Below are 12,233 nucleotides of genomic sequence, written 5' to 3'. Positions count from 1 at the left end.
CTAATATTTTATCTTATTTTGAAATGATCTAGTTGTTTAATGAGCATCCATCATTTAATTTACCCTAGCAAAACTTAAAGTTTTCAGGTTATCAAAAATATTTGGGAAGTTCACCTAAAACCTTTTTATCCTATTTACATCTACTTAATACACTGCTTCTTAACAATTATGTTTAGATTACCTATTGTCAAGAGCATGTTATGAAGACAAACACAAGAGTTGTGTCTTTCCACAATGGCAGCTTTATTCAGTCATAAAGCAAAGTTAAGTCACAATTACAAAGCAAGTACAGTAGTACTTTAACTACTTGGGTCATTGCTTGACACACGTCCCTGCTTGATATGAGAGACTCCATTTTGCTCTCTACACCTACAAAGTCTTTGTGAGACATTAGACAAAGTCAACCATCATCCCAAGCTATTCTTTTTTCCCTTTTCTGACAAAATTTATAAGAGATAACATGAACTTATTTGATTATCAAACCTAGGTAGAAGTCGTATGTCTGTATTATATTTAAGGCTGATAACTCTGAAGACATGCTTATTTTAATTAAATCAAACTTAAACTATCTTTTATTTGCCAAAGATATCAGGTGAACATGAAAAATAGTTGGGTTACTTTTTAGTGTTTTTGAAGATTTTTAAGAATGCTTAATTTATATAAGGTTTTGATTTTCTTTAAACTAATTAAATAGAGGGGCACCGGGGATGGCTCAGTCAACTGAGCATCTGACTCTTGGTTTTGGTTCAGGTCATGATCTCATGGGTTGTGATATCGAGCCCCATGTCAGTCTCTCAGCGATTCTCCCCCTCTGCCCCCCCCGACTCACGCTCTTTCTCTCTCAAATAAATAAATAAATCTTTTATATATATATATAAACTTTATATTATGTATATATTTATATAAATATAAATCTTTTATATATATATAAACTAATCAAATAGACCTCTCTTACAAATTAATTTTGGCAAGATCCTTCAGAGGTAGAAAATACCACACATCTACAACACACACACATACAATAGATAGATAGATAGATAGATAGATAGATAGATAGATAGATACACAGAGACCTTACCACTTCCATACACTTAAGATTTCCCATTAGCCTAAATTCCAAATGACTTTTCTCCTCCTCCCCACCCCCACATAAGAATTCTTTCCCTGGAGTTTGTACTTTAACATTTACATCTCAAAGGCATCAGGAAGAAAGTAAGTTACAAGCCTTTTAAGATAAATAGGGGAAGCTTTGGGAATGGTAAAAAGACAATAGATAAATTCTGAACTGCCTCTAGAGTTGCATTTCTAGTTTTGTAAAGATTTGTAAGACAAAGACAGTTCCTCTCATTTCCTCAAGGAGTGGGGTTGCAACTTAAATGACCTCATAAGTTGATCCACCCATAAATCTTTTTACAAGGGCTTTAGAAAGTTTTTCTTTTCCTCTGAGTATATAATTTTATTTTAGCCTGGGGAGAAGGCCTAAAAAAGAAATTTTCTATCAGGCTCTGTAATAGACCAATTTTCTGACCACAGTGCTACTTTGTGGTTTTTAGCCAGAACAAATAATAAACATTTCTGACAGTATTGAACAACCCCTTGGACTGAAAAGGTTTTCTCAAAGAGGGTGAAAAAGATATTTTTTCCTCTTTCTACTGTGTACTATATATAGCAGAGATCCAGGATAGCTGAGTCTAGTAAGAATTCTCACCCTTAACCTGCTTCTGCCAGTTTTCCTAGGATCCCATCTGTAGCTCTGGTATTTACCAGAATTTGGGTTTTTCATCATTTTTAGTTTTAGTTTTCCCTTTATTGAGAGAATAACACAGCAGCTTATCAGAAAATCCCTCTGAGTCAGGTCAACTTCGGGAGGGACCAAAATAGGGGCCCAGCTTTAATAATATATTTGAAGGCATTTGAGTTGATGTTGAAAAATTTGGGTAGGCCTTCTGAGAGCAATCTTTTTCCCAGCTGATTACAACTGAGACATGGATCGCTGGGCCAACATTTTAACGATGGACCCGTAAGAGACTGTGATGTGGGGGTTGGAGAGTCAGGTGTTATTTTATTTTAGGTGTCTGGCCTTGGAGCTGTTGTAGCTGTAAAGCTAAGAGTTCAGCAGACTTTTGTTTATGATTTTGTGTCTTTAAATTTCCATTAGTCTTTTGTAATAATTTTTTTTTTGGCAATGAATTTTTTAAATTAAGCTATTTTGGAATCTTGAAGCCTTTGGAAGCGTCAATATACCAATTAAAATAGGTATCCCATTCAGTTTGATTGATAATGGGAACTCTTAAGTGTACTTCTTAAGTAAACAATCATATATAATAGGAACATTCCCCATAATGGCCACTGAATTCTAAATTGTCTTTAGTAAAATTTTGCCATTTTTGTGGATATTAAAAACTTCCAGGAACACCATTTTTAGACCCAAAATAAGCAGGTGTGCTAGAAGATGGTGTGCTTAACTTGTTGAATTTTGAGAAGACTATTATTGTTCTTGTTATTTTAGTTAAGCCTTTGGGTCTCTCAAGCCAAACTAATACCTAAGAGGATGTACCATGGTGTTGGGCTTGTGTGGTGTTTCACAGTGTACCTCATTCCACACAAATTATCTTGAGGTTGGTGGGTGGCCTAGTGTCTAACCCATTCTGTGACCAACTGATCCCCACACGGGAGTCTTTGAGTTAGCTGGCAAGCATTCTAAGACCGCCTTTAAGTGCTCAACTTTTGCCTGCCAATTTTCGTGGCTTTTTTCCTCCCAAGATCCCCATTAGCAACTATCCTTTATCTACATAAAACAAGGCAAACAAACATGTAAATCCCAATTAGACTAACAGTAACTGAGAGATGTTACCATTTCCTGGCCAAGAGAATAAATAGCCTGTGTATACCAACAGCAAATCCCAGCATAGATTAAACTAGCAGACTTCAGTAAATGAGGACTATGGACTAGAACTGGAGAAAGGGGTTCCAAACAATGGGGAATTTTGGACCAAACCAAAGGCTAGGGACTCGGGTTCCAAATGGAACCATCTGACAGCTGAAACTGTTTGCTAAGCCCTGAACTGGAAAACCAATGAGATCAGGAGCTCAATGTAAAGACAGCAGAGCTCAGAACCAGGTGGACTTGCCCATGGCCCCCAAAAATAGCAAGAAAGACCGTGAACTCGGAGTACTGTGCCTATGTTTTTCATTGTCTCTGAATGCCATCAGAAGTTTGCTTTGGATCCAGCTGCCATCACCAAATCCATTCAAGAACAAAAATTCAACCAAGTAAATCTGAAGATCTAATTGGCTTTATTCAACAATTCATGAATCATGCATCATCCCATCTAGCAAGCAGAAAGGAGCTCTGAAAAGCTGTACAAGATGGAAGACTGTTATAGGCAGAGGGGGAAAGGATAAAGAAAGAACCAATTCATTCCTCTTCCTTTGGGGAATGGAAAGGGTTTATGTGACAGATTACCTCATTACTGCTGACCAGAAAATTCTGGACTGACTGGTTAAGACTACATTCCTGGAGAAATTTGAAAGTAAAATTAGGTTAGGTATTAAGCTTTGGTTTGGTGACATGGGCTTAGCACAAGTGACTCCATTTGGCACCTATTATTTCTTTTTAACACCTTAAAGCATAGATGAGCCAAACTGGTGGCAGTGTTGCTCATAGTGCTGTGTTAGAGGTTATTTGAGGTTAAGTAGAGATTCTGAAGCAATATTAGCCCACCTGGTTTTGAGCTGTGTTGATGGAATAAAGAGACAATGTTTAAAAGGATCAAAAGTATAAATAGGTATATAATGATGAATGCTAAGTCTGATGAGATGGGACTAAAAAAATTACATCGAGTTCACCAGAAGAATAAAGAGTTAAACAAAGAGATTTAGAGTATAGTTTGGATTTGAGTATAGTTTGTGTTGAACAGTTCAATATGTCTCAGACACCACTCCGTTTTTTGGAAAACTTCTTTAAGCCTTTATTTCTTATTTTTTTTAATTATAATGATACATAGTTAGATTTTGAATTTTTTGGAACAATTTCAGAATAGTTATAAGAATAGGACAAAGAACTTCCATTGACTCTTTACCCAGCTTACCTAAAATTAACATCACCACAATGGCACAATTCAAAATTGTGTGTCTTCTGATGTAATTTGCTGACAGAAACACAGCATTGCCGGGTGCCTGGGTGGCTCAGTTGGTTAAGCGACTGCCTTCGGCTCAGGTCATGATCCTGGAGTCCCGGGATCGAGTCCCACACCGAGCTTCCTGCTCAGCAGGGAGTCTGCTTCTCCCTCTGACCCTCTTCCCTCTTGTGCTTTCTATCTCTCATTCTCTCTCTCTCAAATAAATAAATAAAATCTTAAAAAAAGAAAGAAACACAGCATTGCCTTTGTGATATCCTTACAAAATAAATATATCACATGAACCAAATAATAAGAAAACATCAGAGAAACCCTAGTTAGGGACATTCTTCAAAATAACTGTCCTGTTCTCTAAATAAACAATTGATTATTGTATACAGTTGATAATTGTGTTTACACATGAAATGTCCTCTTTATAGGAAATATGCACTGAAATATTTAAGGCTAAAGAGGTATCATGTCTGTTGCTAACTTTCAAATGGGCTATAATCTTATAGACACATGCATAAACAGACACACATGTATATGTAGACACATGGGGCGAAACTGATAACATATAGTAAAATGTTAACATTCTGAGACCCCTTTTAACCTGAAGCCCTGAGCTTGCAGTGGAAATTGGCTTGCCAGGAATGGTATAATCACTCACTCCTCTCCCCTACCTTCTCCACCTTAAACACAGAAGTGCCTGGTTTGGAGTGTGCTTGAGGAAGCTAGGGGCCCTAGCTATGCCCCCTGAGGCCCATAATCTACCGAAGGACCAAAGCTGAATGTCAGGACTGGTTTGAGACAGAGGAACAAGGCCGTATGGAAATGTGGCATAATAAAGAATGAAGAAAAATGAAATTAATATACAAAGTGAGGGATTTTAGGCAAGAAAGTGATGAGATAAATAACACTGATTTTCTGGTATGGGCCAAGAACTTGGTCATTCACTTTGCAGCAGTTCATGGCTGTCTTTGAATTCCCTTCAGCTCTCGGTGGAGCACGTTTTTCTGGGAGGTTTTGAGGGGTGTTTGGTCCTGGCTATAAAAGAGTGTGGTACAGTGGGACAGCTCTTCTAGGTTTGAAAGAGCAAATGGTGGGGAAAGTCTGGGGCCAAGACTATGTAACTGTTACTTTGAACACAATGGGACTCAAGCAATATAAGCCAAGAAACAAAATTTATGTCTTCCATTGTCCCATTAAATCTGCCCAATGGGAGCAATCCTTCTGTTTGTGTGAAAACTCAATCCCTCTGACTTTTCTGGTCACTGTGCTATAAGAGAAAGTCCTATAACCTTTTAACAAGCAGAAAGAATAATGATTCTTACATAACAATCAAAATTTTAAATTTGATTTCAACATCAAATCTTCACACTTCCCTCGAGCTGAAGCCTTTCTTGAGCTGACTGCCGACAGTAGGAAGGGGGCACGGTGTTCCTTTTCTCTTTTAACCTCTCCTACTATTTTTCTTCCTTTTCTAGCTTGTTACCATTCTAGTTTTTTTTCAGTCATTCCTGTGTTGATGGGAAATGGCAGAGAGAAGAGGGAAGGCAGACTCAGGGTGGGGGTGGAAATCACATCCCCAACTTCCCATCATCAACTTTCTCCTTCAAAACCACTTCATAAAATCCTCTGTCCATCTTTCTACTTTTTCTTATTTCTGATGTGAGTAAGGACAATTTAAGGCTTTTATAAATGACTGTTGGCTGTCTCCTTTGAAATTCTGCCTTCAAGGGAGTTTAGCACTTTCTTGAATGCAGCACCACCTAGATTCTTCTGCTCCGTTCAAAAGTTCCGATTTAATATCCTGTTAGAACTATGTCATGGGGAACTGGTATCTTAGTTTGGGCTGCTAAGATGAAGTATTGTGGACTTATTCAAAACAAAAAATTTATTTCTCACAGTTGAGGAGACTTGAAGTGTGAGATCAGGGTGCCAGCATGCTCTGGTTCCGATGACGGTGCCCTTCCTGTTTGCAGAATGTCAGCTGCTTTTTTAATCTCACATGGCTAGAAAAGCAAAGGTGTTCTCTCAGGTCTTTAATCCAACTCATGAGGGCTCTGCCTGCATGACTTAATCACCTCCCAAGGACTGCACCTCCTAATTCCATCACATCCAGGATTAGGTTTCAACATATGAATTTTGGGGGCACACACGCAGGTATACATGAATTCTGTCTCCGGGGAAAGAGGCAATCCTATAATCATGTCTAAAGGATGCGTGTCCCTGGAGACATTCTTCAAGGGTCTGATTTATATAGTCCATCTGGTTGTTCTAGCAGCAGTGGACAACGGGAATGTATATTTGTCTTAAGAGGGCTTTGAAGAGTCCCTGAAAGACCTGACATCACTGGCATTCTTAAATGGTGGGGAAAGTCTGGGGCCAAGACTATGTAACTGTTACTTTGAACAGGGTCAGAGGATGATCTAATGCAATCAACAGATGATTATTTTTAAGTGTTAAGAATAAGATAGAAACAGAGAGGGAGGCAAACGGTAAGAGACTGTATAGTTAAGAGAACAGACTGAGGGTTGCTGGAGGGGAGGTTCGTGGGGGGATGGGCTAAATGGGTGATGGGTATTAATGAGTACGCTTGTGATGAGCATTGGGTGTTATATGTAAGCGATGAATCACTGAATTCTACCCCTGAAACCAAAAAAAAAAAAAAAAAAAAAAAGTATGTGGAGTCCTCAGGGCGGTCTAAGATAAAGTCTATGGTTCCAAATCTCAAGGGCACTCAAGTATTAGAAGATCACATTCTGTATATTTTGACATATCTGAGAACAGTATGTTGAACATAAAAATGACCAAATTTCCAACACAAGAAAAGGAAAACCAGCCCAACATTTATTTCCTTGTCTCCGTGCTTTGCTTAAAATAGTCTCTGACAACATTGTCTTCATTCCCATCATCACCTCTTGGGTGGCTGATTTACAATCTTATGTTTTCATGCCATATTTAAGAGTTTTCATTTATCTTAAGACAATGGTGAATTATTGAAAGATTTTAAACCAGAAAAATTATATGATTATATTTGCCTTTCAGACATCTTATTCTGGCAAGAGTGTAGAGGATGGGGTAGAGACAAGTCAGACTAACCAGTACATCAAGAGTGAAGACAGAATGGAGAAAAAGCCAAAAGTAAAACTAAGAAAATGAAAATAAAGTGGAAAGGGGAGAAATATAAGAATGATATCACAAATGCCGCAAGTGGAGGGAGTGATAAACAGCGCTTCTAATCATTATACGACAAATATTAGAATATCTCACTTCCATTTAACAAGGGCATTGTATGCTTCTAATTGTACATGTGCTATTCATATCTTTTTAAATATAGAAATAAAAAGATCAATCACTGTGTCATAATATTCTATAAAAATTCCTGAATTCAAAATATTTGAAAATGAAAACCAAGGACTATATGAAATCACATTTCTAGAAAAAGTCTTAGGTTTCAATTTTAGGTGTTTGTGTTTTTTTTTTTTCTTTTATCATTAAATCTTTCTTCACATGAAATCTTACTTGAAACCCAACAAGTGTAAGGATCTAGAATGCCAATTTTCCCATTCCCTAGCTCTCACTTTGGCTCCTGATGAACTCTGAAAGGTCTATTGAGCTCTGTTCTTGTGACCATTCATTATTTTAAAACTGAAATTTTATATTGTGAGTCCCATGAGCTCTAGGGCCTTTTCTGTTTTATCATTTTATTCCCAATACCTAGTGCAGCACCTGGCACAAATTTGGTGTCTGGTGGATATTTATTGAATGAATGAGTGAGTAAATATTAGACACAGAAAATTAAGTGACTTGGATTAAGTCACACAGCAAACTGATGAGGGTCAGACTTCACATATAGTGAGTGGCCGGGTAGATATAGGTGGTATTACCAGAATAGGAGATAAAGGAGAAGAAATATAGGAAAAAGGATGCTGAGGTCAGTCTTGGATATTGGAGTTTGAGGTGCCTTACGGGCATCCAGGTAGAGGTATCCACAGACAACAAACTGCTCAGTCTATTTATTCATTATTATTATTACTATTATTTAGAGGGGGGAGGCGCAGAGGGAGAGGAGAGAGAGAATCCAAAGCAGGCTCACATGGGGCTTGATCTCAGGACTCTGAGATCATGACCTGAGCTGAAATCAAGAGTTGGATGCTTAATGGACTGAGCCACCCAGTTGCCCCTGCTCAGTCTATTTAGCTTAGACTCAATGGTCTAGCACTTCAACTATTCTTGCAAAAGGCTTTCATTCCTTTCACTTTTAAGCACTATGCTTGTCCCACCCTCACATAGCCACCAGGGCAGAGTTTCCTAAACTTTACTGTGCATGCAAATCACATGAGGAATATTGTTAAAAATGCAGATTCTAATTCAGAAGGTGGAGCCTGAGCTTTGGCAGTCTTTAACAAGTTTCCACATGATACCAAAGCTGCTTATGTACATTTTGAGAAGCAAGACACTGCAAATCAGTGAAAATGGCACTAAGAGCTTGTTGTCAGTTTGTTTTTTGTTTTTGTAAAATTTCACAATCTTTATAATAAGTAGAAATGGGTGAACTTGCAAAATTTTTTCAAGTGAATTTCTTCTCATAAACTTTGTTTTTGCACTTCAAAGAATATGTTTAGGTGTTTTACAAGTTCACTTTGAAGTTTAATATGGCTTGTAATTCATAATTTAATTCAAGACAAACTTTCTTAATTTTAATGTGATCCCATAAGCTACTTATTCTTTCTAGGAGTTGTTTTTTTTTTAACTTTTAGTCTAAGGCTAAAGATTTCAGGCTAAGTTTAGCAGCTGTTGGAAGTAATGCAGTTAGAGAGGTGAGCTCTGGAAGTAGGTAAATTCAAGACATTTTGAAACATTCAAGAGCTTAGAAAAAAAATACCAATTACAAAATAGTAACATAGTCTAAATCTAGGCAGAGGTATAGCTATTCTTATCCTGAAACATGGAGACCATCCCACCTCGAAAACAGAGATTTTTATTCGAAACCATTAGCCTTTCTTAGATATCATTGGATTCATTTAAACTGAATGAATAACTTAGGTACCATCTGTACCTTTATCTGTAAGTCATTTTTTCTTTTACTGTCATTGTTTCATAAAACTTCATTATTTGTTTTCTTTTTCATTCTTCCATTCATCTCATTCCAATTTCTCTGTATTTACTGGTAATACCAACTTCTTTCTAGTTTCCTTGGTTAGAAATTTTAGAGTACTTTGATTCTTCTGATGTTGGGGATTTCCTTTACTCGACTACATTGACTCTAACCCTGGTTCAGACTTTCATTGCTTAATTCCTGTAAGCATGCAACAGACTTTTACCTGGCAGGAAAGACATTCTGACTTAAATTTCTTCTTTCTTCACATTGTACTGCATATCTCTGCAAGATCATTGTTACTGAAGTATCATTTTATTCATAAGTTCATTCATTGTTCTATTTATCAACCATTTCTCACACTAGTATGTGTATGGCACGTGCCATTTTCTTGTATAAAACCTTAATTAGTGCTCACATGAACTAAACGAGATAGTATTTTTATCTCCATCTTATGGGTAAGGAAAACAAGTGTTAGGTGTGTTAGACTACCTGCTCAAAGTTACAGTTACACCAGTAAGGAAATGGTAGGGCTGAAATTTGAACACAGGTCTATTTAGCTGGGAACACTGTGCTTTAGTTAATAACTGCATTGAGCGGTATCTCAGGTTTAAATTCCTGTTTCTCTTTGGAGGCTTTCCATGATACAGCCCACCAGTTTTACTTAACTTCCTGTGACTGCTGAACTTGCATCCTGTATTCCACATTTCAAATATTTTTCTAGTTATCTCCTGTGCATTGACCTTTTTACTTCAATTAGAGAGTAATCTCCTTAAAATAAGAGACTATGTCTTACTCTTAAGTTTCTATGAAGGTCTGCCACTGTGGTGTGCACACAATACATTCTCAGTGAATAATTGATAAAATCTTTAGCACCGTCCTTGGTACATATGCATGCTTAATAAATGGTAACAAGGATTATTATTTATTATTGCTGGAGCGGCTGATGCATCGAACTGAAGTCCTAAAAAGAAACCATAAAATTCTGATCTCTGCCTCAGTAGGAAGAACTTTTTGCTTTATCTTCCTAATGATCTAGAGTAATCGTTTCCCCGGCTAAGTTAGTTCATTTTAGTCCCATCCCACTCTTTCTAGTAGTGGCATCAACTACCATATAGACATCGCCATAACATCAACAAGCAGCAACATTACGTCCACTATTACTGCTCTTTCTGAGAGTGCTCTGGAGAAACACAAGGAATAGTTGTAGTAATCTTTTTGAGATGAATGGTTAACGTGCTTGCTATCTATCGATTCAGCTTCATTTAACTTTAATGAAGTTTTTACCAGACGTGTCTGTTCAAGACTTCCTGGCTCAAGTTTCTTACGTACAGAGACTCGTGCAATCAGGTATCCCCCCTGTCCTACACGCTTTCCTTCGCATCTCCGCTCCAAGTAGAATTGGCCCACATCCAATGAAAGGAAAGCCTGACCACTTGACCCCAAGATGCGAGCTGTAGCTCGAGGAGGTAATGAAAACGGCGGGCTTAGGGCCGCGCGTGGTCTGGTTTCCAAAAGCCCTGTCCCGCTCCCATTGGGCGCCATCGCGTCACGTCACGTAGTACGCTCCCCCGGAAGTGCCGTTGGGTAAACGGCGGGGGCGTGTCTCCAGGCAGCTCGGCTTGTAGTTACCGGAGAAACGCGGGAAGTCGGGCCAGGTGCGGTTACAACACGCGTCGTTGTTCTATCTCTTCCCTAGCGAGCCGCGAGCCTTCTGGGGGCCCTGAACGTGAGCCTGATTGGGTTTCTGGCGCGACGCCATGGAAGTAGTGGAGGCCGCCGCCGCTCAGCTGGAAACTCTGAAATTTAATGGCACCGGTTTGGGGGATGGCCAAGGTCAGGCGGTGCGGGCTCCGGGCTCTGTACCTGTCCCAGAGCCACGGCCGTCACTGCAGTCGGATGAGGCGTACCCGGACACCGGACAGGCCGCGGAGGCTCAGCCTGCAGAGGAGCAGCCACCTGAATTTGCGCCGCAGTCAAGGCCAGAACCTTCACCCGGAGGGAACTGCGTCACCGCCCCGAGCGCCGCAGAGCAGGCGGGGACTCCATACTCTCTAGAGACCTCGGACTCGGACTCGGATTCGGACTCGGACAGGTCGGGTGCCTGGGGATCCTGGAGCTGCGGGGCGGGGCGGGGGTGGGGGAGAGGGGGAAAGCCGGGGTCGGGGACTGAGAGGGTGCCCGCGTGGGCCTGGGAGAGAGGAGAGGTAGCTGAAGCTCGCTGCGCACGTGTTGACAAGTAGCTCGGACCGCCCATTCCTCGCCCTTCTCTGCAAATCGCGTTGCGAATCCGAGATTAATAATCAGATCCCTCTTCTTCCTAAATTTGGTAGTCTGAAAGGTCTTATGTGTAGATCGCAAAAAAAAAAAAACCAAACCCTGAGGATATTGGATTATTTCGATAACTACTCAATTTGGCGTGTCTCTTTGTGGTTTTAACTTTGAATTTTGTGTCAGACCTTTTTTTTTTTTTTTTTTTAATCAGGTTTAGAGTGTGGCCTTGTTTTTTGAACCAGATGAATTAAGGACCAGTTAAAGGATTTCATACGTTTCCAGTTTGGCTCCTGATAATTTTGTAGAATCCTTGCAGGGAGCATGTGTTCATGAAATTAGCGAAACATTGTTATTTCGCATTGTTTTATGATCTGGGTAGGTTTTATAGACAGCACCCGCCGCCGTGTCTTTTAAATATGAAACCTATGGTGAGAGAGGACTTAAGGTCTGGGATGTTACTAAATCACACTGAACGTTGTCTACAAGTATTTGAGTGTGTTACGTGGGATACTGAATAGGTGAACAAAATATCCCTAGTGAGAAGGATGAAAAATAAAACTAAATACATCACTACATAAATTAGAGGTGGTGAAAATTACAATGAAGGAACAGGCAAGGCATGGAGAAAGTAATAGGAGAGACCAGCCCTGTAAAACTGTGTAGCCATATGTTAAAGTTTTAAATTCTAAGTGTTAGGGAAGCTACTGAATTTTAAGCAGAGAAATGGCATGCTCAGG

General features: G+C 39.3%; 1 protein-coding gene across 2 annotated transcripts in view; it reads left to right on the top strand.

The window, feature by feature from the left end:
* Positions 1-10,798: 10,798 nt before the first annotated feature.
* NAF1 (nuclear assembly factor 1 ribonucleoprotein) overlaps positions 10,799-12,233 on the top strand; it is a 38,372-nt gene continuing 36,937 nt past the window's right edge. The window contains exon 1 of one of the 2 annotated variants that reach the window (XM_025874405.2): positions 10,799-11,317. In XM_025874405.2, the coding sequence (XP_025730190.1) occupies positions 10,983-11,317 (335 nt within the window). In that variant the 5' untranslated portion in view covers positions 10,799-10,982. The remainder of the gene's footprint in view (positions 11,318-12,233) is intronic. The other variant, XM_025874404.2, reaches the window with a different exon arrangement.

Source organism: Callorhinus ursinus, unplaced genomic scaffold (assembly GCF_003265705.2).
Source record: "Callorhinus ursinus isolate GAN/ISIS: 27379988/994484 unplaced genomic scaffold, GSC_fseal_2.0 scaffold4, whole genome shotgun sequence".
In the NCBI taxonomy this organism is placed as follows: Eukaryota; Metazoa; Chordata; class Mammalia; order Carnivora; family Otariidae; genus Callorhinus; species Callorhinus ursinus.
The sequence above is the reverse complement of the archived record's forward strand: the minus strand, read 5'-3'. Positions and strand labels throughout refer to the sequence as shown.